Source organism: Numida meleagris, chromosome 4 (genome assembly GCF_002078875.1).
Source record: "Numida meleagris isolate 19003 breed g44 Domestic line chromosome 4, NumMel1.0, whole genome shotgun sequence".
In the NCBI taxonomy this organism is placed as follows: domain Eukaryota; kingdom Metazoa; phylum Chordata; class Aves; order Galliformes; family Numididae; genus Numida; species Numida meleagris.
Genome location: NC_034412.1, coordinates 15,605,443 through 15,626,621, shown reverse-complemented (window position 1 = coordinate 15,626,621; position 21,179 = coordinate 15,605,443). Strand labels below are relative to the sequence as shown.

Sequence of the window (21,179 nt, the reverse complement as noted above, 5' to 3'; positions counted from 1 at the left end):
TCTGTCAACTAAACTGGTGACTCTGCCTTGTAAACTTGAACTTTTGCTACTCTCATTAAACAGAACTTTAGTGGAAGGGCTTCAGTGTTTGCTGTCTTAAAAAGGTGCTGGTTTCCTTTTATTTCCTACATTAGCTAATAATGTATTTAATGTGGATTTTGAAATTGTGTCATCTGTAGGACCATGTTATATCCTTCCTTACAGCCAGATCTTACTTCTGCATCTTTTCATCCATGCTAGCTAAAGGAAGAAATATCACTACAGAGCCCTGTTGAGGGACTAAGAAGTCTGAAGGGACAGACCAGTCAGCTCTGGTGAGTGCAGCCATGGGCAGTTTCAGATGTCACTGCTCTTGCACTGCCTACTTGTCTCCCTCCTCCTGCTAGGCATGGCAACCCATGCCCAGGCAGCGGAATGGAGGAATTCAGGCTCCCTCTCAGTGAGGGCTGGGCATCACCATAGCTGGGAGTGCTGTTGTGCAGCTGGAGCCAGAGCATGAGCACCAGGGAAGGCGGCACTGCTGTGTGGGACAAGGGTGTGCGGCACCATGCAGGTGTGAGCTATGCAGGGATAGTGCAAGCCAGTATTCAGCTGTATGTAAAGTGGTGCCTGTCTTCTTGCCTGTATGCTCTTCTGATTCTTGATCTCAGAGCTGCTTTACATGTTACTTTTTGTGCACTGTAATGTATCTCTTCCAAACTGTGAGGTTTGAGAGGGCTTAACCTTAAACTGTGCACAGTGAGAGAAAGTTGCTGGCAGTCATGGAGGGAAAAATCAGAGCACATACCCTGATGTTGATGGAGTGAAGTGGAGTTGGTTCTTAGCTTCTGTGTGTGACTCCAGAGATCTGCCCTCGTGTCCAAATGACAAGGGGATGGTACAGTGCCTCCAGTCTTTACACTAGCTTGCTGCCAATGAGCTGCTCTCTAGTAAAAAGTGCACAAGCAAAGATTTCCATCTAATCTCTACCATTTAATAGCTTTGAGGTTTGCAAAGGCTTTGCCTTTAGGGGTGGTGCCGGTAGCTTTTTGGTTCTTTGGGATTTGGTTTTCTTTGTTTCTACTGAGGCTTCAGTTTGCCCCTCCCTTCTGTGAGCTGATGATGTTCATATTGCAGTTCCCCAAGCTGAGTAGCTTACTTGTGTGTACCATCTCTACAGCACTTCATCTTTTCAGGCCTGTTTTCTGGTCCCTCAGATAAGGGAGGGCAACGGGAAGAAAGGAATGGAAGCAGTGGTTCTAATAGCTGTTGTAATAGCTTTCTGCACTGAACAATGAACACAATGTGATTTTTGGAGGGATTTATAAACAAGTTTTGAAGCCACAGAGGGAGTGTGTTCTTACCCTCAAGGCACATATGCATACTCATTAATGTTAATGGAAGTTGCAAGCATTGAACAGAAAATAGACCAAGCAGTGGTAAAAACATGAAGATCTAGTTACTGGCTTGGGAATTGCCTTGTGTCCAAGAGTTGGCAGTTGGTACTCTAGCTATGTTGTGCTAGTCTGTCCTGTGTACTCAGTGTCTTTTTTTAATTTAGCAAAGTTGCTTTATGTATTTCATGTGTCTCTTTTTACATTAGGATGTCACTCATTTGCTCAAAGAAGCACTACACCTTTAAAAAAACAAATACAAAATTAAATGTACAACCACCCTGTAGTACAGATATCTCTCTGCTCTCAAGGGTGACAGAATCTGTAATGTCCTTGGTAATAGAAAAGCCTTAATAATGCGAGTACAGGGAGTGCTGTGCTTATTTACCATGTTGGCTGCAAATGCAGACAGTCCAGGGAGAGGCTGCACACCCTGAGCTGGGGCTACGAAGCCCTGACAAACCCAGGTGATTCCTGTAGAGCATGTCGGCTTTTCTGCAGTGTGTTTCCCAAAGTGTCAGGGCTCAGGGGAGTAAATAAGCTTGGCTGCAACCCCTGGTCCAAACTACAGTTCTGAATTCTGCCCCAGAATTAGCAAACCACTGCTGGGTATAACACAAACATACTGAGTAGGAGATTCCAGGTTACTCTCACTCTGAGTTCCACTGGCTATGTAGGGTCACTGTAGTCTTTGGACGTGCCAACAGACAAGGAAACGTGCGTGACTGTTTAACACAGCTGCCTTAGAGTATTTGCACATATTTCACATCATATGGCAGTCACTAGGCTGCTTTTAGAGCCCGCTCAGCCCTGAAGTACTTCAACTGTGCTCTTGAGATATGAATCGACAGTCTTAACCAGAAAGACCACAGTGAAGAAAGAGTCCCTGCAGAAAGCCATCAAATGGGTGCTCTTGGCCACTGCATGGTTAGTTTGCAGCCTGGATAGACAGCCCCTATGTAACTGGAAGGTTATGGAGTCAATACATCCATTCATTATTGTCAAGTCACTGTAAGTCAAGTCTGTGAGATTGCAAAAAAAAAAAAAAAAAAAAACAACAAAAAAACCACCACCAACAAAAAACCAATAACCCTATAAGTCATAGTATTTGTGACCATATTACATTTTTTATTTTATTTATACCTCAGGGAACCGTAATAATGGGCCTTCTCAACGTATCCACCTGTGAGCTGAAATACTATGAAACACTAGATTCTTGCATTATTTTGCATCACTGAACAGCCCTGAAAACAGGGCCAGGAGAGAGGGGGAGGAGAGATCTAGGTAATTCTCTTGCCTCGTTTTGACAGCCTTTCGGAATATGTTAAGTAAAATGAAATGCCTATGAAACTACAAAAATAACTTTGGGTTACTTGTACTACATTTCTGTTTTCCATACTGTCTTTGGCATTGACTGTTAAAGACACTGTGGACAAATGAGTAAGGGCTTGAGGGATCAGGCTGAAACCTGAAGTTCCTATTTACTCTTAAAGCTGGTCTGTAGTAATAGAGGTATCCGGCAAAACTCATTTGGAATTAAAGAACAGAAAACAACTGCACTCCTTATTCCACAGTAAATACGTTGGTTTTCCACCTCTTCATCTTCATTTTTCACTGATGCCCTAACTCCCCTCTCACTTGCACATACAAGTCCATATGGAGTGAAATCTAACCGAGCAGTGAAAGATTTCCTTCCAAGAGGCTAATCCTGGGGGCCAAGCATACTACACTCATGTGGGCTTCGCTGGGAATACACAGTGCTTAGTGGTATCATGTCATAAGAGATTTGAGTCTGGCTCCAGGTGAGATCTAGTCATAGCTATCCTGTTTCATTGGTAATTTCTTTCTAATGACTGTTTGAGTCTAATTGTCTTGATTGGTGTGCTGGATTGTTGCTTTCATTTCTTCCATTTGGCTTAATACTGGGTGACATCAAGCAACATATGCCTGACATGCTGCAGCTACGTTTGGCACTTTATACTTTTCAATTTGTATGTGTGCAAACAGTGCTTCGTAGGAATAACGTGCACAGCAGTGACAGCTTAGCAGGGCACAGCTTCCTTTTTTGCACTGCCATCAACTTGCCTGCAGGTCACAGTGTACCAGCCTGGACTTTTCATAGATGCACAGGGGAAAAAAATAAAACAGCACTAAAAAGCAAAACAAGCACAAACAATTTTTTGTGCTAATTTTAGTAGCCAAAGCTTTGAAATTCTGGCATCCCAAACAAGAACACCACCCTCTGAAATCCAGCATGGTGCCATTGGCAATGCATTGCTGGTTCAGATCCTGCTTGGAATGCAGGAAGTAAAATGCTGGAGCATGTATTTCATGTCCTCAAGAGGCATCACTTTACATCACCGCATCAGGAAATGATGTTAGGAGCAGTATAATCTGAGGCAACCCAGCCTACCAGGGCTTTGTGGGATGAAGAAGATTCCTAGCATCTTCTCCTTGATGCATAGCCGCAAAGATAGCTGTTCTTAGTAGAATACAAAAGTGTAACTTTGCTCTAAATCTTGAAAAGGGGATAAGTTTGATAATGCTACAAGTCTACAGATTATTTCTTTCCTCAAATGGGAGAATTTTCATGAAACAGATTTTTGCTTGTGTCAATGGAAGTCTCTTAATACTGGGATTTTGGTGAATAGGATGGGAATAAATTATATTGGCTACACTTGTGCCACTCCAGTCATATTCTGATAATTGATGCTTGCTTCTTCCCTTTGATATTGGCTCAGTGTATTTAACTGGTAGAAATATTCTTGCTTTAATTACTTTTCATTTACTTCAGCCTTCCAAATACTTTTGATAGAGCTGATCTTTTGCTCATTGTTTCATATTCTTTTGCTTCTTGGCATCTTTTCTCTCTTTTGTAGGGTTCTTGTTTTTAATTAAGTCTCCTCCTTGTTTCTAGTAGTCCTGCCTGAGCTAAACAGGTTCAGCAGTCATGGGTGAGGTTCTGGTACAGCTTTGGAACAGTCGCTGGCAGCAATTCCTCTGTTCCTTTCTGTGCTCCATGTTTCTCTTTCATCCTCTTTCTGAATTTCCAGGTGGCACAGTGAGGTTAAGTCTTGTCTTTGAAAGGAGAAAATTCTCTTAAAGGTTGTCTGTAGTCTCATACAACACTGCCAATATGGTACTGTACAGTGCAATGATACCAGGTGAATTTGTGGTGGTTAGGCCAGGCTGCATGATTCTTGCAGGTCAACACTTGGCTCTACTAGTTTCAGGAGACCACTCTGTAAAAACAAGCAAGATGAAACTGTAGATAGCAGGCACGCAGAAAAGCTCGGACGGGGAGGCAGCTGACAACGTGTGCCTTGTCTGTAATTTTGTCAATGCTTTATTTAAAGTTGAGGAGGAGAGAGAAGTCACCCCTGTAGAGAAGGAAGTAAAATGGGTAGCTGTGAGGCTCTTCTAAGCTGATTACACAGAGCATTTCAGCACTGCTCAGCCTCTGACCGCAGAGGTGTGATGCCTCCAGGCACTGCTGTGTGCTGGGAACTGCTCTAACAATGCTCTGCCCGCTTCAGCTATCATTATATTCACCCCAAAAGATGCTCAATGACAACCTGCAGAAACTGCTTCTGCAGGGTCACCTTGTGTCCTTTCAGTGAAGGCAAGAGTGCCTGTCTAGATGAACTCTGCTTCAGCAGGGGTCATTTGCTTTCCTGCTGCTCTTTCTGTGGTGACTCATCTGACCTCTGCGATCAACGCTGTGCTTTGTTTTGAAATGTGAGCTTCATCAGAGACAGGCCTGCCGGATGTGTCATTCAGCGGCAGCGAGAGGCTTTTCATGCAGTAGCCTTAAGGAAAAGAACGGCTCAAAAGCCACAGGACTTCAGGGGAAGAGAGACTCAGGGAAAGCTGCTGGTTTCTTGTCCTGGTGGGAGGCTCACCCCTCTCTCCTGGTAGGATGGGGGAGAGAATTGAAAAAAGCAATTGGGTTGAGATAAAAACTATTTACTAAGACAAGAAAGAGGAAAAAAGAAGATAGCAGTCATGGTAATTATATACATACACACAAAGCAAGTCATGCACATCACCTGCCAGACTGATGCCCAGCAAGTCCCCAAGCTGTGGCAGCTCCCCCAGCCAACTCCCCAACATTTTTCAAGTTTTTCCATGATGTCATATGGCATGGAGTATCCCTTTGGGAAGTTCACGTAGCTGTCCTGGTTCTGTGCTCCTTCAGTCCCCCTCACTGGCAGGATAGTATGAGAAGCTGAGAAACTGAAATATCCTTGGCTCTGTATGGCGCTGCTCAGCAACCACTGTAACAATGGTATGTTATCAGCATTACTTTTCTCCTAAAGCCAAAACTTAGCATCATACCAGACACTAGGAAGGAAAAATCAACTCTGGTCCCAGCTGAAACCAGGACACGGTGTTATACACAATATCACCTCAGTGTGTCTGCCATCTTGATTTAATGGGCTGCAATTATTTTAGAAGCTTGGCAAACAGCTTGCTACTTACATAATCAAATAATAGGCTTGACCTACTTATTGTGTCTGTAAGTAGAAGATGGGTGTTGCTGTGGATCTAAAAAATGAAGAGTCACATACCTCGACACAAACTATCCGAGTATTTGCATGTAGTCACTGAGAATATTCTGGGTGGGATATTTATGGACCAAAGCAACAGTTAAATTAAGTGAGCAAATGCGGAACATTGTTCTGAACAAATAAAGTAGGTGAGCTAAACTTAACGTTTCATTAAGCATTTGGTGTTTCTCTAGCCTGATTTTCTTCTTTCTCCTTTTCTCTGCGAATCATTTCAGACTCCAGTGCTTGGGTGTAGGTAGTGTATTCGAGCACTCAGAGGCAGGAGCTCTTGCAGAGGTCAGTTTTATTCAGTGTTTCTGTGAGCACAGAGTTGGAAAGCAGCTGCACCGTACCTTCTCCGAGAAGTTCATGAAGCTCAGCCAAGGATGCTTTCGCTCATTATCTCCCTCAGCTATGATAACTAGCAAGCAGTACAAGCGTTGTTCCCTTGGAGTTGCATTCAGGCTGAAATATGCCTTTGTTCAGGTGAACGTTGCCAAATGACACTGCAGAGGCCATCAGTGTCTTTCAGGCAGCAGAAAACATGAATAAGCCCCTACATCCCCGAGGACTGTCCAGAATCAGAGTGGTACTCACTACATATCCGACTGACATGGCGTTAGTGTCTGGTGCATGTGTTAGTGGAACTTGGCTTGTCACACAGCACATCCTGTAAGACAAAACACAGAGCCTCACCGTCTTTTCCATGGTACTTGGAGGATGCAGGATGGATAGCTGCGGGGGGAGAGAGAGAGAGGCAGCAGAGAGCTCTAGCTGACAGCTGTATTAGAACTGGGCTCCAATAGCTGTACCATAATGAAGATGCTGGGTGGAGGGTAATGAGGGCTGATTTCAGCCTAAGTCCTCACTGTGAAGTGCAGCGAGTTTGGGGGTAGCTGTAAGAATAGAGTGATAACAACTAGTTTACAGGAAAACTGTGAAAGCTGTTCAGGTTCCATCTCCAAGGTGACAGTCAGTATGCCATTAATGTTGCTTTAAAACTGAAGGGCTTTACTCATGGCGTCAGTCTGTAGATGCTTTTCTATTCTCCATTGTGACTTCTGCAGGAGAGCACCAGAGCCCACAACGAACAGGCAAATATGCTTTGTAAATTAATTTATCTGCAGTTGTGATTCAATAGTTTTATTTGCATACTCTTAATGTAATTTGTCTAATGCTTGCTGTTGATGAGTTCCCATACCATTTGCCTTTCTACATGTAGAAATCCTTGAGATTATATATAGTCTCATTATTTTTCTTAGTGCTACTGTTGCCCAGGCTGCACAAGCTGTTTCATATGCAGACTACAGGCCATCTGAAATGCAACAAACCAACGCTTTAGCAGCAACATTGGCTGCCTGTGTGGGTAACGTAAGGATCCTTTACTTAGATTCCCATTTTGCCAGTAATCCTTCCACCTCTCCGCTCAGAACCTGCTTCCATGAGAACTGCTGTAAGTTACACCCATGAAATGCAGTGTAATAGATCCTGGCCTCTTGTGTCTGGGTGAATTAGTTCAAGGATATTTTTCTAAATGAATACTCAGAAGTCATTGCAACCTGAAAATAGTTACTGTGAGACTTTGCCTCCATTTGCACTCAGTTTGTCAGTTTTCCTTTAAAAGAAAGATGATTCAAATAAACTTTCTTTAAACCAAATCTAGTTGTTTCTGTATTTCCACAGCTGTGACAACTGACAATAATTTCTAGCTTCAGAAAATAGTACAGAAAGGCTTGATCACAAACATTTTGTAATTATTTTTCAAATACTATTTTATTTTTTGTTTTGCGTATTAAATGTTAGCTGGATAAAGTGTGGACATCAATTACTCAATCTTTGAAAGAATTTGGAAGTGAAGTTCAAAGTATATGAAAGCATGAGACTGGGCATTCAGAAGGATACTTTGTCACTTGCATAATTTTTGGAGGCCTTCTTGCTGTGGGTAAGGTTGATGAGCAAAGCGCAGTGTGTCAGCTGAGTGTACAGAGCACTGGAGGGCTATGAAGGAGAAAGCCTGGAGGTCACTCTGCCCTGGAGCCCGGCAGTTTGGGGACAAACTCCCTCCGGCATGCTGGTACTCCAGAGTGCCTAAGTTTTTGAAATGTCCTGGCATCTCTGGATCTGCCCTCATCTTGATAACACAAAGCAAAGGATTGCTGGGTGCAGGCTCTGGCAGCAGGATGGCTTTTGTGGCTCTCTGGCAGATGTGGCTCACTTGGCATTTATCGCATGTAAAGAGCATGGCATTGGTGCTGCAAATTTGGTTTTGTGGCCCAGATACACAGACTTAAGCTGAGTACGGCAGCAGCATGTCTTCTGACCGTGGTGACTATTGGCTTCTTTAGTTGTATTGGTGAATTAATGAAAAATTTAATTTAATTGCAGGGCCCAATTCTGCTGTTGTATAGGCGTTAAGTCCTGGAATATTGCTACTGAAGTCACTTGGATTGGAGCAGAAATCATTCAGTTTAAAAGCTGGAAGAAGTTGTAGCCAAAATAAAGTGACCTGAGTAATTTTCAGGAAGTCTTTTTAATCACAGCCTCGAGACATCTGAGGATTACTTTAGTATTAGTATGGATTATTGTTTTAGTATTAGTATCATTTTAGAATGTTGCCTTTTAGTCCTTTCATTTTGAGTATAGTTTTGTCCTCTTTAAATGCCCAAATAACTTCCAGTAAGAGGAAATAGATCCAGGATGGGGAAGAAATATGTCCTGTGTGAAATCATTGTGCTGAAGGCACTTACTGCTTGCAAAGATGTTTCAGTGAATCAGATGGTTCTTTTATTCCTTTCGTGTCCTTTCCCTCTTTGCTCTTCCCTACTATCATGTTTTAGAAAAGAAAAGTGTTAACTTGCAGGGAAAAGACTCACATCCATAAGGATGGTGCTGTTTTGAAGGCCAGTTTTTCTTCATGATAGATTCGTTCTTTGATGTTACTCCAACCCACTGATAATGTTTCTGTGATCATTTGCTAAGATGTTTGTGTCTGTGCATGTGCTTTATGGCTTTTCACAGTGTAAGAATATTTGCCACTGAAAATTCCTTGGAGAAGAAAAGATGTTTCTAGTAGATACATTTAAGTTTGCTTTTGTTTTCTACTGTGGCTTTGCAATGATGGGAGCCACTGTGCAAAGGTTGATATAAACAACAGTAAAAAAAACATTTCCTAAAACATTTTAGAGTTCAAACTGGCAAAAGACAGATGTGAATAAGTGGCATTCAGGACTGAAATGATATCCGAGGCCCTGGGGCCTGTGACAGGGATACAAATTAAACTCAGGTCTCCTGAGTGCCAATCTTTTGCACAGTTCAGAGGACTGTGCCGTTTTAAATTCAGACTCACTAAGAATATTTAAAATTCATCTTCAGAGATAATGAAATCAGACCCAGTATAAGCACTGGTGCACAAATGCTCTTTCAGATCAGGTGCACCTTTGAACAAGCAGTTCATTTCATAAAAGCCAGTGGGGTTCCTTACAGTCTTGAGCTTACACTGCACACACGCATACACACATAGGTTCTGTGCTGCCCTAGTGCTGGATTTTCTCCATTCAGTTGTGTGCTGTGAATCAGGATCTGTGCATCTTTGGTTCAGTACCCAGCAAGTTCAGGGTTTAATTAAAGAAATTCCATTTCCTTTCAGTCCTGGAGGCTCTTTTTGATAGAGGTATCCCTCAAAATGCAGCATGATTAATTTCTTCTGCATTTAAAATAATATTTTTAAGAATTAAAAAATTTGTTAGGCCTCAAATCATTCCTTCATTTAGAAAGAAATTGAATGCTGTGGCCTTTTGCAGAAATTGAAAGGGAGGAATTGTACTGTTACATGTATTTTTATTCCGTTTGAGTGAACAGTGCAATAAATCAGCTTGTTCTCCAAACTACAAAAGCTAGTAAAACACCTAAAAGACAATTGAAAATGACTAAATCCATTTTAGTTTTCACATGTTTTTACTCATTCCTTATACAGTAAGCAAAGAGTAAAAAACCAATGTGATACCATATTTTCGTATTTCACTTTCTCCTTAAAAAGAAAAAAAATGCTGCAAGAGGATAGGATGGCAAGCAGCGTTCTGTATTTCCAAAATTAACTATGAAAGATAGATCATCTGGGCACATCTGAAATCTATGCGTAACCTTTGTGCTACAAATATCTCATTTCAGAAATGTCATATTCTGCTTATTCACTGGGGTTCTATAAGGCTATTTTAAGCACTGTGCTGCTTGCTTCCAGACCAGAACTGAAGTTATTACTGCCTGTGTGTTTGGTTTTCCTTTCAGTTTAGTATAGGCAGATAATTGCTTGGTACTAGATTGCTAATAAATACAGGCAGTTGCTGCTCAACAGGTGTGAACGCAGTGAAGCTGGGCTTTGTTTGCAGGGATGGCAGTGCTTCCAGTTCTTTAGCTGTGGTGGGTTTGTCAATTCAGAATGCTGAGGACAGAGCCCTTAGCACGGCACCTGAGCTCCCACACCCTGGGCAGCAGTGGCAGCTCCCTGGTGGCTGCTGAACTGCCATTCTCCAAGCACCTCTGTGCTGGTCCCTGCAACCCTGGCAGCGAATTGCCTTTGTGCTCTGCAGTAAAAGCATCCGCAGGGGCTTCGTGAGGCAGTTTTGCATGTCTAGTTAGGGAAGTGGCACCTGACAGAGAGAGAAATAGTCCTCACCTTCATCTTACCCTCTGGCTTCATAAGCGGTGAGAAAAATAGTTGACTGAAAGACAAAAATCTCTCTTGGGAGAACCCTGAGGCTGTTTTTGGAGGAGATGTGGTATTTGTAGAGAGCGGAGGGAGAACGGAAGGGAATTGCCCTGCTTGGAGATTAAAAGAAAAATCCACAAGCTTTTGTTTTGGGAGGAAAGGTCTTGAAAACACCCAATTCAGGAGAAACTCTCCAAATATTGAATATATGACGCTCTGCAGCCTTCAGCTGAGCACATCACCTTGGTGCCCTCTGTTTCCCTTCCCAGCTGAGGCAGTGCACAGGGACTGCAGGTAGTTGGGGAACCCATGGCCACGAGCTGCTTCTCACTGTCTGCACATCCTGGGAACTCCCCGTGAGCAATCCTAACACTTCACTATCTGTTTATAAGTAGAACAAGAAATTGACACACAGTGTCAAGATTAATTGGGTTTTCTTGCCTGTGGGAATTTACAAAGAACAAGTTTATTTCTAATAGAAAAAGCAGTGGCAGATTTTTGCTATTCTCCACAAAGAAAAACTCAATTTACAGACCAACTGCAGTATGAGAAGTACTCGTGCCTCGGTATCCCTCAACTCATAGGAGTGCCCAGCTTGCTGGAGTAGATGAACAAACAATCCCTGTAGTGGAAGAGCTGCATCCTTCAGTGGCAGCAGTGGCTGTCAGAGCAGCATCCTGAGAAAGCAAGACCCAGATCAGAGCCTACAGAGGTCCGCAGGAACTTTCATATTTCTTCCATTTACCTTTGGATCAGGCCCCATGTGCAATGAAGTACTGGTGGCAGGGTCTCAGGGTGGATTATCAGGGACAAACAAACTGGGGACATGGTAATCCACGTTGAAAAGCACTTAATTACCCCATATTTAGAGCAGTTGACACTGCAGTATGTGTATCACCAATATGTCAGCATGGTTTGCTTTTCATAGGAGTTTATGTTCCCAGCAGGCACCGAATGCTTTTTCTGCCTGATAAATGTCAAGTACTTAAAGCAATCTTGCCTGTTCTTCTCAAGAGATTGCCAAATAATCTCCTTTCATTGGCTATGGGCTCTTGCCAGGGCTTCAGCATTTGTGCACATGTATCCCTGCCAAATGTTGGTAACACAGGAGCTGTACAAATACTCCCTGCTCCTTTTGCTAGCTTTGCACAGCTCTGTTCAGTTTCAGGATTCCTATTTTTTCCTCTGATATTTGGGAGTAGAGCAGGAGTTTGTGTGCAGAGGTTCCATAACCACAGGTGCTGCAGAATTCAGCCCTTGCTATGGAGCTGCATTTCAGAGTAAAAACCTTTGTTCAATAAACATAGTGTCTCACATCATAGCATTCTTAAAGATAATTCTGTTCATCTCCTGAATGCCCCGCTGCAGCTGAAGGAAGTTCCCAGTCGGTGTTGAGCAGCTCCTTTCTTCCCAATCATAATAAAAGATTTCTTTGCAGCTGTATATCCTGTAGGAAGACTTACAGGACTAAATGTAAATACTAAGAAGCATATAGGAGGTAACTCTGTAAGTTTTTAAAAGTATTTAAGGTATTTTGTTTAAAATTTTATTTTTAATAGTGCATTTTATCATGGAGAGAAAAGGATCTTCATAACATACCATCTCCTGGAAATAGATGCTTTAATCAAGGAGACTGGCAGAAAAAGAACGTTTTGAATAGAAAGAAGAAAGCAAACCTTTCACCTTGTCATGTTTTATGCTGTGGATCATATGGCAGGGCCAGATCATTTGACCTTTTTGTTGATAATGTCACCAAGATATTTTAGGCTAATGCTACATACTGTGTGACGGCAGATGAGAATGCTGTGTGTGTCAGTGCAGCAGTTAATTTCAACCCATGCAAAAATACTTTATGAGACAAGATGGCAGAATGTCACTCATTTTTCCATGACATTTCTCATTTCCTTGTCTATAATATAATAATGTCTGAATATTGTGTGTGTAAACCCCAGCACTTCAGGAGGGACATAGGCTGCATGGCAGAACCTCATCAGCTTGCATAAAAATTGTGGAAATGGAAGGAGAAAAGAGGAAGATGCTATTTCCAGCAATTTCTTGGAAAACTTGGTGTTCTTAAGCACTTTTAGTTATTTTTAGGTAAACATATCAGTTGAATGACTACCAGTACAAGGGCATTTTTTATTACTTTTCCCGTCATTAACATCGCTCCAGATAAAAGATGGAAGTGTGCAGATACAGCTGTGAGGCAGAGCTCTGTGTGTGATGCCTGTGGCATAGGAGATGTAGAAGACAGAATAGGGAACGAGGGTCTAAGGATGGCAGAGGAATGGGAAGCACTTATATCTCAGGTATGCGCTAAAGATGTGCATGGAGCATAGAGAGCTGAAATGTGCAGAGAGCCTCTTCTTACAAAACAGGTGATTTCCAAATGCAGCCAAGTCTATAACCTGTTAGCTGTTACAATGCAGAGTTCAGGTCCTGGGCAAAATGCTCAGAAGCGCTCAGGCATTTTGTGCTGGTCTCATTGAGGGTCTCTTCATTTTAATGACACCAATCTGAAGAAGATTGCACTTGCCAGAGTTGTAAATCAGATTAAGGAGGGTGTGGAGAGAGGATTGAGCTCAAGTTGATGTCAGTAGAACTTGTATGAATGTGATACACAAACAGTATTCTAAATGGAAGGGAAATGGTGATTTAGGTGGAAGCAGAGCAAGAAAAATCTGATCACATTGTCAAATACATCAGGAGTAATATTTTCTGCAAAGCCCAAATGATTCACATAGCCTATATCTCACTCCCCAAAGTCTATCTTAAGACATTCAAGAAAATTAATTTGGGTTAATTAAAAAGACAAATTTAAAGTACATTAGGATATATCCACAGAGTGAAAACTGTCAAGCTACCAAATGTGCTTATCTGCGGTAGCTTTTGCATGTCCCTAGCCTGCTGCAAAGTGGAGCAGATTAATTGGAACCATTGTGAAAGTATAATTTCATTCTTTGTGTTTTTTTTTCTTTTTTTCTTTTTATTTCTGGCTAGGTTTCTTTTTTTTTTTTTTTTGCTTTGTTGCACATTAGTTGTATGTTAGGTGCATGTTATTGGTGAAGAGTGCTCCTGTTATTTCATTTGTATGCTCATACATATATACAAGTCTCTGTAGTCCAAAGCAAACCTAGGATCTTGTTTAATACCTGCCGTTAATGCTATGCCTTTTAAGAAGTACCGAAGAATTATTTAACAGATCAAAGCAGAAGAATAACAAAGCCATAATGCTGGGTTTGAATCTGCCTCTGACATTGACTAAAGCTCATCAGGAAAATGCAACAGTGCAGGCACCTTCCCCCAGCAGCCGCCGTCCTAGCAGGCTATGAAAACACTGCCTTGCAGCTGGCGGAGCCACTGGCTTTGGGAACACATTGGAGGCTGTTTCAAAAGGAGTCTTTTTAACTCCATGAGTGCTGCCTGGTTGGTTTAACATCAGATATTCACTAGCTGCTGTCTGATTGTTGGGTCAGCAAATGGTAGCTGGAAATTTCTCTGAATGCTGAGTTTGCAGCGACCGATCTGTAGCAGCAAATTGCAGAGAGCAATACTATCTGCTAAGAACAGAAGGCTGCCATTCTAAGCTGGCATGCAGTTTAGGAGTTTTTGAAAACTGAGAAACTTATCAATGAGGTGTCAAGGCCTTCAGTGCAAGAACTGTTTACCCTATAGGAATACAAAATAGATTCAGTATGTGTAGTAAATTTCATTTCTGAATTAGTTTGTTGAATCCATGTAGAATAAAAACTGACTTCTGCTAAATATTTAATGAGATACTCTATTAACCCCAACATTTAATGAGATATTTTATAAAGTATTTGTGCAAAGAGAACAAAATGAGTTTCATTTGTCTTTAATTCATCAAGGATAATTTTAAGAAACCCTTAACCTTTTCAAATGAATTTCATAATAATATTTTGATTTCTAATTTCATAGGTAAAATGATCTGATTCATAATAAACCTGTTTGAGAAAGATCTGATTCTACGAGGTATTTTGTTTCTCTTGACTTCACTGAAGTCTTGTGTATTCATATGACTGAATTCAGATAAATGATTAGGATTATCACAACAGGACATTTTTATGTTAGCATTTCCTTTCCCTTTCAGTGCTGAGACAATTGTACTTTATGCAAGATGTTACTGTAAACAAAAAAGTCTTGATTCATCACTGTGTTACTGCAGAGTTGCGTCACTGTCATTCCAGTGTGAATGTCCAGGATCTTAAGTGTTCTCCTACAGCTACAAGTTCATTTGGATACTTAATTTTATGTCTTTGGCAACTTTTTGAGTTTTTAAAATTCCATTGTGATATTTCAAAAGCATAATAATTAAAAATGGAAAGTCCTCCTGTCCAAAGAGTTTGGTAGGGAACAGTTGTCTCAGAGGAAGGGAAATGTTCACTAGCTGCTGACTATTGAAGAGTCACACCCTCTTGGGGGAAGATTAGGAGTGTTTTGAATAGGATGTTATTTTTGTAGCGTTCTACAGATACAATACGAGAGAGAGCCAGCAACAAGCTGGTCCCATGAAATCCATTCCAGAATTATAAGGCTGTTTCAGAGATCTTATGTTTGACAAAGATTGTTAAATATTTCTGATGAATTTGTATTTTGTTCTGTTTTCAGTGTCAGCCAAACCAAGACCTCACAGTGATGAATATACAAAGAAGATTCCACCTCCTAAGCCGAAACGAAATCCAAACACTCAATTAAGCACATCTTTTGATGAAACTTACATCAAAAAGCATGGCCCTATGAAGACACCACTCACTAGGGATGCGTCCTTGTCACAAGTCAGCAGTCCTGCCCCAGACACAGAGGAGGAAGAGCCTGTTTATATTGAAATGGTTGGGAATATACTCAGAGACTTCAAAAAAGATGAAGATGACCAAAGTGAAGCAGTCTATGAGGAGATGAAATACCCTATATTTGATGATGTAGGCCAAGATTCAAAATGTCAATGTGAATATGACCATCACACTTGTTCTTCTCAGTGTGCTACTCCCACAGTGCCTGACCTCGATTTCACCAAGACTTCAGTGCCATCTACTCCCAAGGGCTTGCTTTGTGATATACCCCCACCATTTCCAAATCTGCTTTCTCACAGACCTCCGCTGCTGGTGTTCCCACCAGCACCAGTGCAGTGTTCCCCAAATTCTGATGAGTCTCCTCTAACTCCGCTAGAGGTCACAAAGCTTCCCGTCCTAGAAAATGTGTCTTACATAAAACAACAAGCTGGAGCTTCTCCATCTTCATTGCCGCCTCATACACCAGGCCATCAAAAACTGGAGAAAGAGCAGATGGTATCTCATGGAACTAGCACCCCTGGGCACACCTCCTCGCCTCCTCATCCTTCTACCTTATACAGAACACAGTCTCCACATGGTTATCCTAAAAGTCACTCTGCCTCACCCTCTCCTGTCAGTATGGGTAGGTCTCTTACCCCTTTAAGCCTCAAAAGACCTCCACCTTATGACTCTGTACATTCAGGAAGTCTCTCAAGAAGCTCTCCATCAGTGCCTCATTCTACAGCCAGAAATACATTGCAAGAAGGAGGGAAGATGGTAAATGTCTCAGTCAGTACCTATGGATCATCATCTCAGAGCAGTTCCCGTTCTCGGACACCTACCAGTCCTTTGGAAGAACTAACCAGCCTCTTTACCTCAGGACGAAGTCTCCTGAGGAAATCCTCCAGTGGCAGAAGATCTAAGGAACCTGCAGAAAGTAAGTTCTTAATACAATTTTTCTCATTCTTACTCATAGAATAACAACTTCCACTGTATTTTATTAAATCTAACACTTGGCAAAAAGCAAATACTGAATTCCATATGTAATTGTCTTGTAACTGGAAGAAAAATGATTATTATTAAAACTGTGAATGTTGTTAAAGTTAGCTTTTGTATTGTTATATCTTAAATATTTTTAAGAATATGTACCACACTACAGAATCTTGTCAGACAGGAGTACAGTTCATGGCTTGGTCTTGCAATAGGAGTCAGTTTTCATTAACTTTTCCACAGTCGTAGTGGTCCGATGTGAGTTAGGATCTTCTCAGTATCTCACCTTCTTAGTTTTGTGATGGGTGCTAAGATGATTGTCTGAGCAACTTGTAGTGAAATATCCAGGCATTAGTTTCTTTTGGCCTATACTCATCACCCTTAACTTTGCCAGAAATCACTACATGTATGGTGGAAGCCAGAGGTACCAGCTTAAAGCATTCCTCTCCTTCCCACTGCCTCCTCCTGTACCATGCCAGAGTATCTCTTTCAGCTGTAACAGTGAGACTGGTTGTGAGGCCATACTGTGAATCAATATGAAAACCAACATGACCTAAAGCACATCACTCACACAGAGAGGAAAGGATGGGAGGAAATTGTGTAGAAAAACCTTAAGCCAATATTGACTTTGAATACACTGTATCATAAAACCATTGTCCCATGTGCATTCAGATTTACACAAAGCACTTCTTCTGAGTTAGTGAAATATGGAAACTCCTACTGAAATCAGCAGGAGTCACAGGTGTGAGTGAAAGCAGATCCTGGCACCAGTGTTTCTCTTGAAAATAAGAGTTCGTGTTCAGTGGTCACAAAGACAGTGTCTCGGCTTGGGACTCAGCCATAACACCTTTTGTCTGAGAGCAAAGTGTGCTCAGTATACTTTCTCCTGTGACTTCCATAAAATCACTTCATGACTTTGAAATCCTAATGCCTGCCTAACAGAAAAGCTCTTTTCAGAGAGCAACCAATTTTATGTTTGTGCAAGTGCTACATTTTACCTATTTGGCAGCTGTAACGTGACAGATCACTGTGGCTTCTGTCTGTTAAAAGGAGGTTTTCTTGTTTCCAGGCTAATAAATTAATAGAAATGGGAGGTGAATTTTCCACTCACTGGGTTTACGCTGCTCTGTTGCATTACTGATAGCAGCGTGGTCAGGGATGAACTTCTTAGTCTCATCATTTTGGGGCATACTTAGGGGACTCACAAGAACACTGGTCTGGATATTCATGGACAGTGGTCACCTGCCTTTCACCTCTGCTTTTTGATCATAGACGTTCCAGGCTGGTGTGGCCAGGTCTGCCTAATGCTGGTGGTGCAAAAGCTCAGGTGAGCAGTGGTTGATCACAGGGTACCTGCAGTACCGGCAAGTGCAGCGGTGTCCTTCTAATACATCTCCTTGGTAAGCAGCTCGCTTGGGTCCTGTGTGCCTGTGATCACCACCAGCTCAAGTGGGCCTGCTGACAGCACTGTTCCAAGCTGCTGAGCATGTGCAGACAAGAAGTATGGAGGAGCTTGGTGAGAGGGCTTGAGCTGGGTTGGTTCCACTGCCCCACCCTCACCAGTTTTATTCTTGCAGCTCTCTGAAAACCAGGAATAATGGCTCTGAAATCAGAAGGTAGAGGTGAGAGTGGAGTTGGCAGAATACTGAGAATATGAGTCAGGGAAGATATTGGTTTTATCTTGCTTTAATACTTTTGTGGCCTGCAATCAGAGATTGTTATATGAAAGCCTTAGCTCCATTATTCAGTAGGGTTTATGAAGTGATTTTTATTAAAAGACAATAACACCAGATTTGTGTGCTGGATGGAAGCAAATTTAAGCTTAAATGGCAAGGTGATTTCTGTAATTGGGAACAATTATGAGGGATGTGTTTTGACATTTATAAATAATTGTAGTGAAAAGGTAGAGAGATTTTGGCAAAGTGCAGACAAGTCTGAACATTTTAAAACATGATTCTTACTGATAAATTAGTAGAAATTCTCTCTAAACCACAAGCTGTGCCAGAACTACCGTTGAGTCTCATAAATGTGATGATTTCGTGCTTACTGATGTAGGCAGAAGTACTAGGTTTGGAACCTATGGAAATACTTGTGATGGATCTGCCAAGTCCTAGGAAATTTCAGGAGATCAATGTGTGTCTTTCTCATACCTAACTCCAAAAAGATCTTCTCTATATTCCACTTGGCTAAAATAGAATGCGGGCTACCAAAGGATATTTCAGTGATATATTTAAAATAAATCTTGCCCTGTGGATCTGTATCAAGAACAGCTTTCTTATTGGTCTCTCAAGGAGCATTTTGCTTCCTCCTTAGGAAGTAGAAATGTCCTTGTCACTGGTAATAGTAATGTAATTGGCAATGGTAATACAAAAGAGTCGTGAAATAGAAACAATGTTCATTTATTTTAGGGACAAAGCATTCCTTTTATAAATGGAGACTAGTGGTGAAAAGACTCTGGAGCGCAGCTGTGTTGAGTAAACGAACAGACTGCCCATCTAATCCGATTGTAATTCATCTGGTATTTACAGTATGACTTAATCTCATGGGATTACTGCATTGAGGAGGGATCAGGTTTGTGTTCAAATATTGGAGAGGTAGAAGTCCTTTTAAAATGCATTGAAAACACACACAGCACTAACATTTCATGTCCTGCAATTTTGCATTGAAATGATCTACCGTAAAAAAACCTAAATTGTGGGATTTGAAAGTGGAATCTACCGAACTGTCACATTTATACACTGTGATCATATGTAGTGATAGTGTGCGTAGACTGGACTAATAACAAGATGTGTTGAAGAAATCTTGCTCCTGTAAATCATGCTGAAAGCTTAAAGTAATTCAGTTTTGGATTAGTTTTTTAAGCTATGGGAGAGCAAATGCATAGCATGAGACTTACAAGGACTGTCGTGTTTTTATATTTGTCACTTCAGTGTAATTTGGTTTCAGCATAAAGAACAAATTCCAGAATCCAGAGGCTAATAAACAAACAAAGCAGAAGTTAAGTGGCTCTTATGAAATTGTGCTAGGAAACTAAGAATATGTGCTTCTAAACTATGAAATTATTCTGAGCACATCTCAAGTAACTTTCCCATTGAATCCTCCAAGACTCAGCCCCCTGTGACTTGTCTGAAGCTCTCACTGCCATATGCTATTCCCCCAAAAAAGCACAATCCTACATTTTATATTCAGCTGAGTGTATTTGGAAAATATTGCAGCAGTTACAGAGAAAATTCTCTCTCATCTTTATTGTTATTACTGCTACTGACTTGGCGGAAATTTTGCACCTGAGTCCAAATTCAGAATTTATTCACTGTCTTTTAGATTGTAGCAATTCTGAGTGGGTTTCTTTTTGAGGAAGGAGACTGCACAAAGCTTATTTCCCGTGAGTTAAAGCTGCCCTATTCCTCCTTTGTGTATTATTTTCTTTGTTCTTCTGGCATTTTCCGTTATTTTCCCCTTCCATTTTATTATTGTAGAGTTCATTGGAATTAGATTACTGGGAAATTGGGATAAATCAGTGATACAAAGGAGACTGTCACCTTTGGGCCACATTTTCTGAAGATAGGAGCTTCTGCTGAAGCCTCAGTCCAGCTACTGAGCTCTCTCAGCATCCGCTAGCTGCAGTTGTGATATGCATATCTAGATTTTGTAGGCTGTTCACTTATTGTGCTGAGTTCTAGTAAAAGTTCTCTTGTGTGCTGTTAGCATCTAGGATCGTGATTGATCCTGTGAACCCTTTCCAGGGGTGACCAAACACTTCTGTCTGTGTGTTGGTTGTTTTCATTTGTTAAACCTTCTGTTTCCTCCTAACTTCCTTGGAACTTCACGCCTCTTTTGAGCTAATTTTCAAGTGTTCCCTCTAATGAATTGCAGAATATAATAGTCATCTCTGTTGTGTGCTCTATGTCTATCCATGACACATAAGATTAGCTCACACAGTGCAGGGCAGCTTGGTGATGTTTCTGTAGCTGCTCTGAAGGGCTTTGCACCTTATTTTTACCTACAGAGAGTTTCACTCTTGAGCTTTAGTCACAGTTAGGGAGGAACTTTGTGAATGTGCTACTTCGAAAATTCAGTTGAAATGATTAAAAATTGGGATGATAGTTAAGATTTCTTGTTCCTGGCTGGTGCTCACTGCATTAGGAATCTAAAATATTTTATTATAAACTGACAAGTAGTGTGCAAATGGACTGAGGGAGAGGGACAAATGACTTAATTTGTTAAAATGGACCAACTTCAAATGGCTACGGCCCTGCCATTCATGGAGTAAAAGTGGAAAAAAACTTGAAATTATCTTTTATTATTCTTTTACATTGGTGTTTTCCAGAAAACTGGAAAACAGCCCTGGGGTCCCTGTTAGGTGGAGAGGTATGCTGGAAGAAGAATTTGGAAAATGAATCAAGTGAAAATTCTCCCCATGTAGCTCTGTGTGTTGTTAAACCGCCACCTCTAAATTGGTCTGGGCAGCCCTCTCGCTCCTCAGAAGGTCTGTCTGGGTGCGCACGTCAGCCCGGAGAGGTGGTGGGCCTCCCGTCTGCATTTCTGCCTCTGCCTGCCACACTGGGTGGTGACCGTGTTGGTACTAACAGAGAGCATTCCGCTGATGACCTGGGCTGTGAAGAGCAGCACGCGCTGCTCGCCCCCTGCTCACCTGCCCTGCGCGAACTGGTGCGCCATGCCCTTCTGCCGCGCAGTGCCCTTCTGATGCGCTGCACCCTGTTTGTCCGTCCTGTTTGCCGTGCTCCTGGGTCTCCACGCTCCCTAGGGACGG

General features: G+C 41.7%; 1 protein-coding gene across 1 annotated transcript in view; it reads left to right on the top strand.

The window, feature by feature from the left end:
- The window catches only part of NYAP2 (neuronal tyrosine-phosphorylated phosphoinositide-3-kinase adaptor 2), a 100,804-nt gene that overhangs the window by 53,191 nt on the left and 26,434 nt on the right, over positions 1-21,179 (top strand). Inside the window, exon 3 of the mRNA XM_021393707.1 lies at positions 15,258-16,355. Coding sequence (XP_021249382.1) covers positions 15,258-16,355 — 1,098 coding nt within the window. The remainder of the gene's footprint in view (positions 1-15,257; positions 16,356-21,179) is intronic.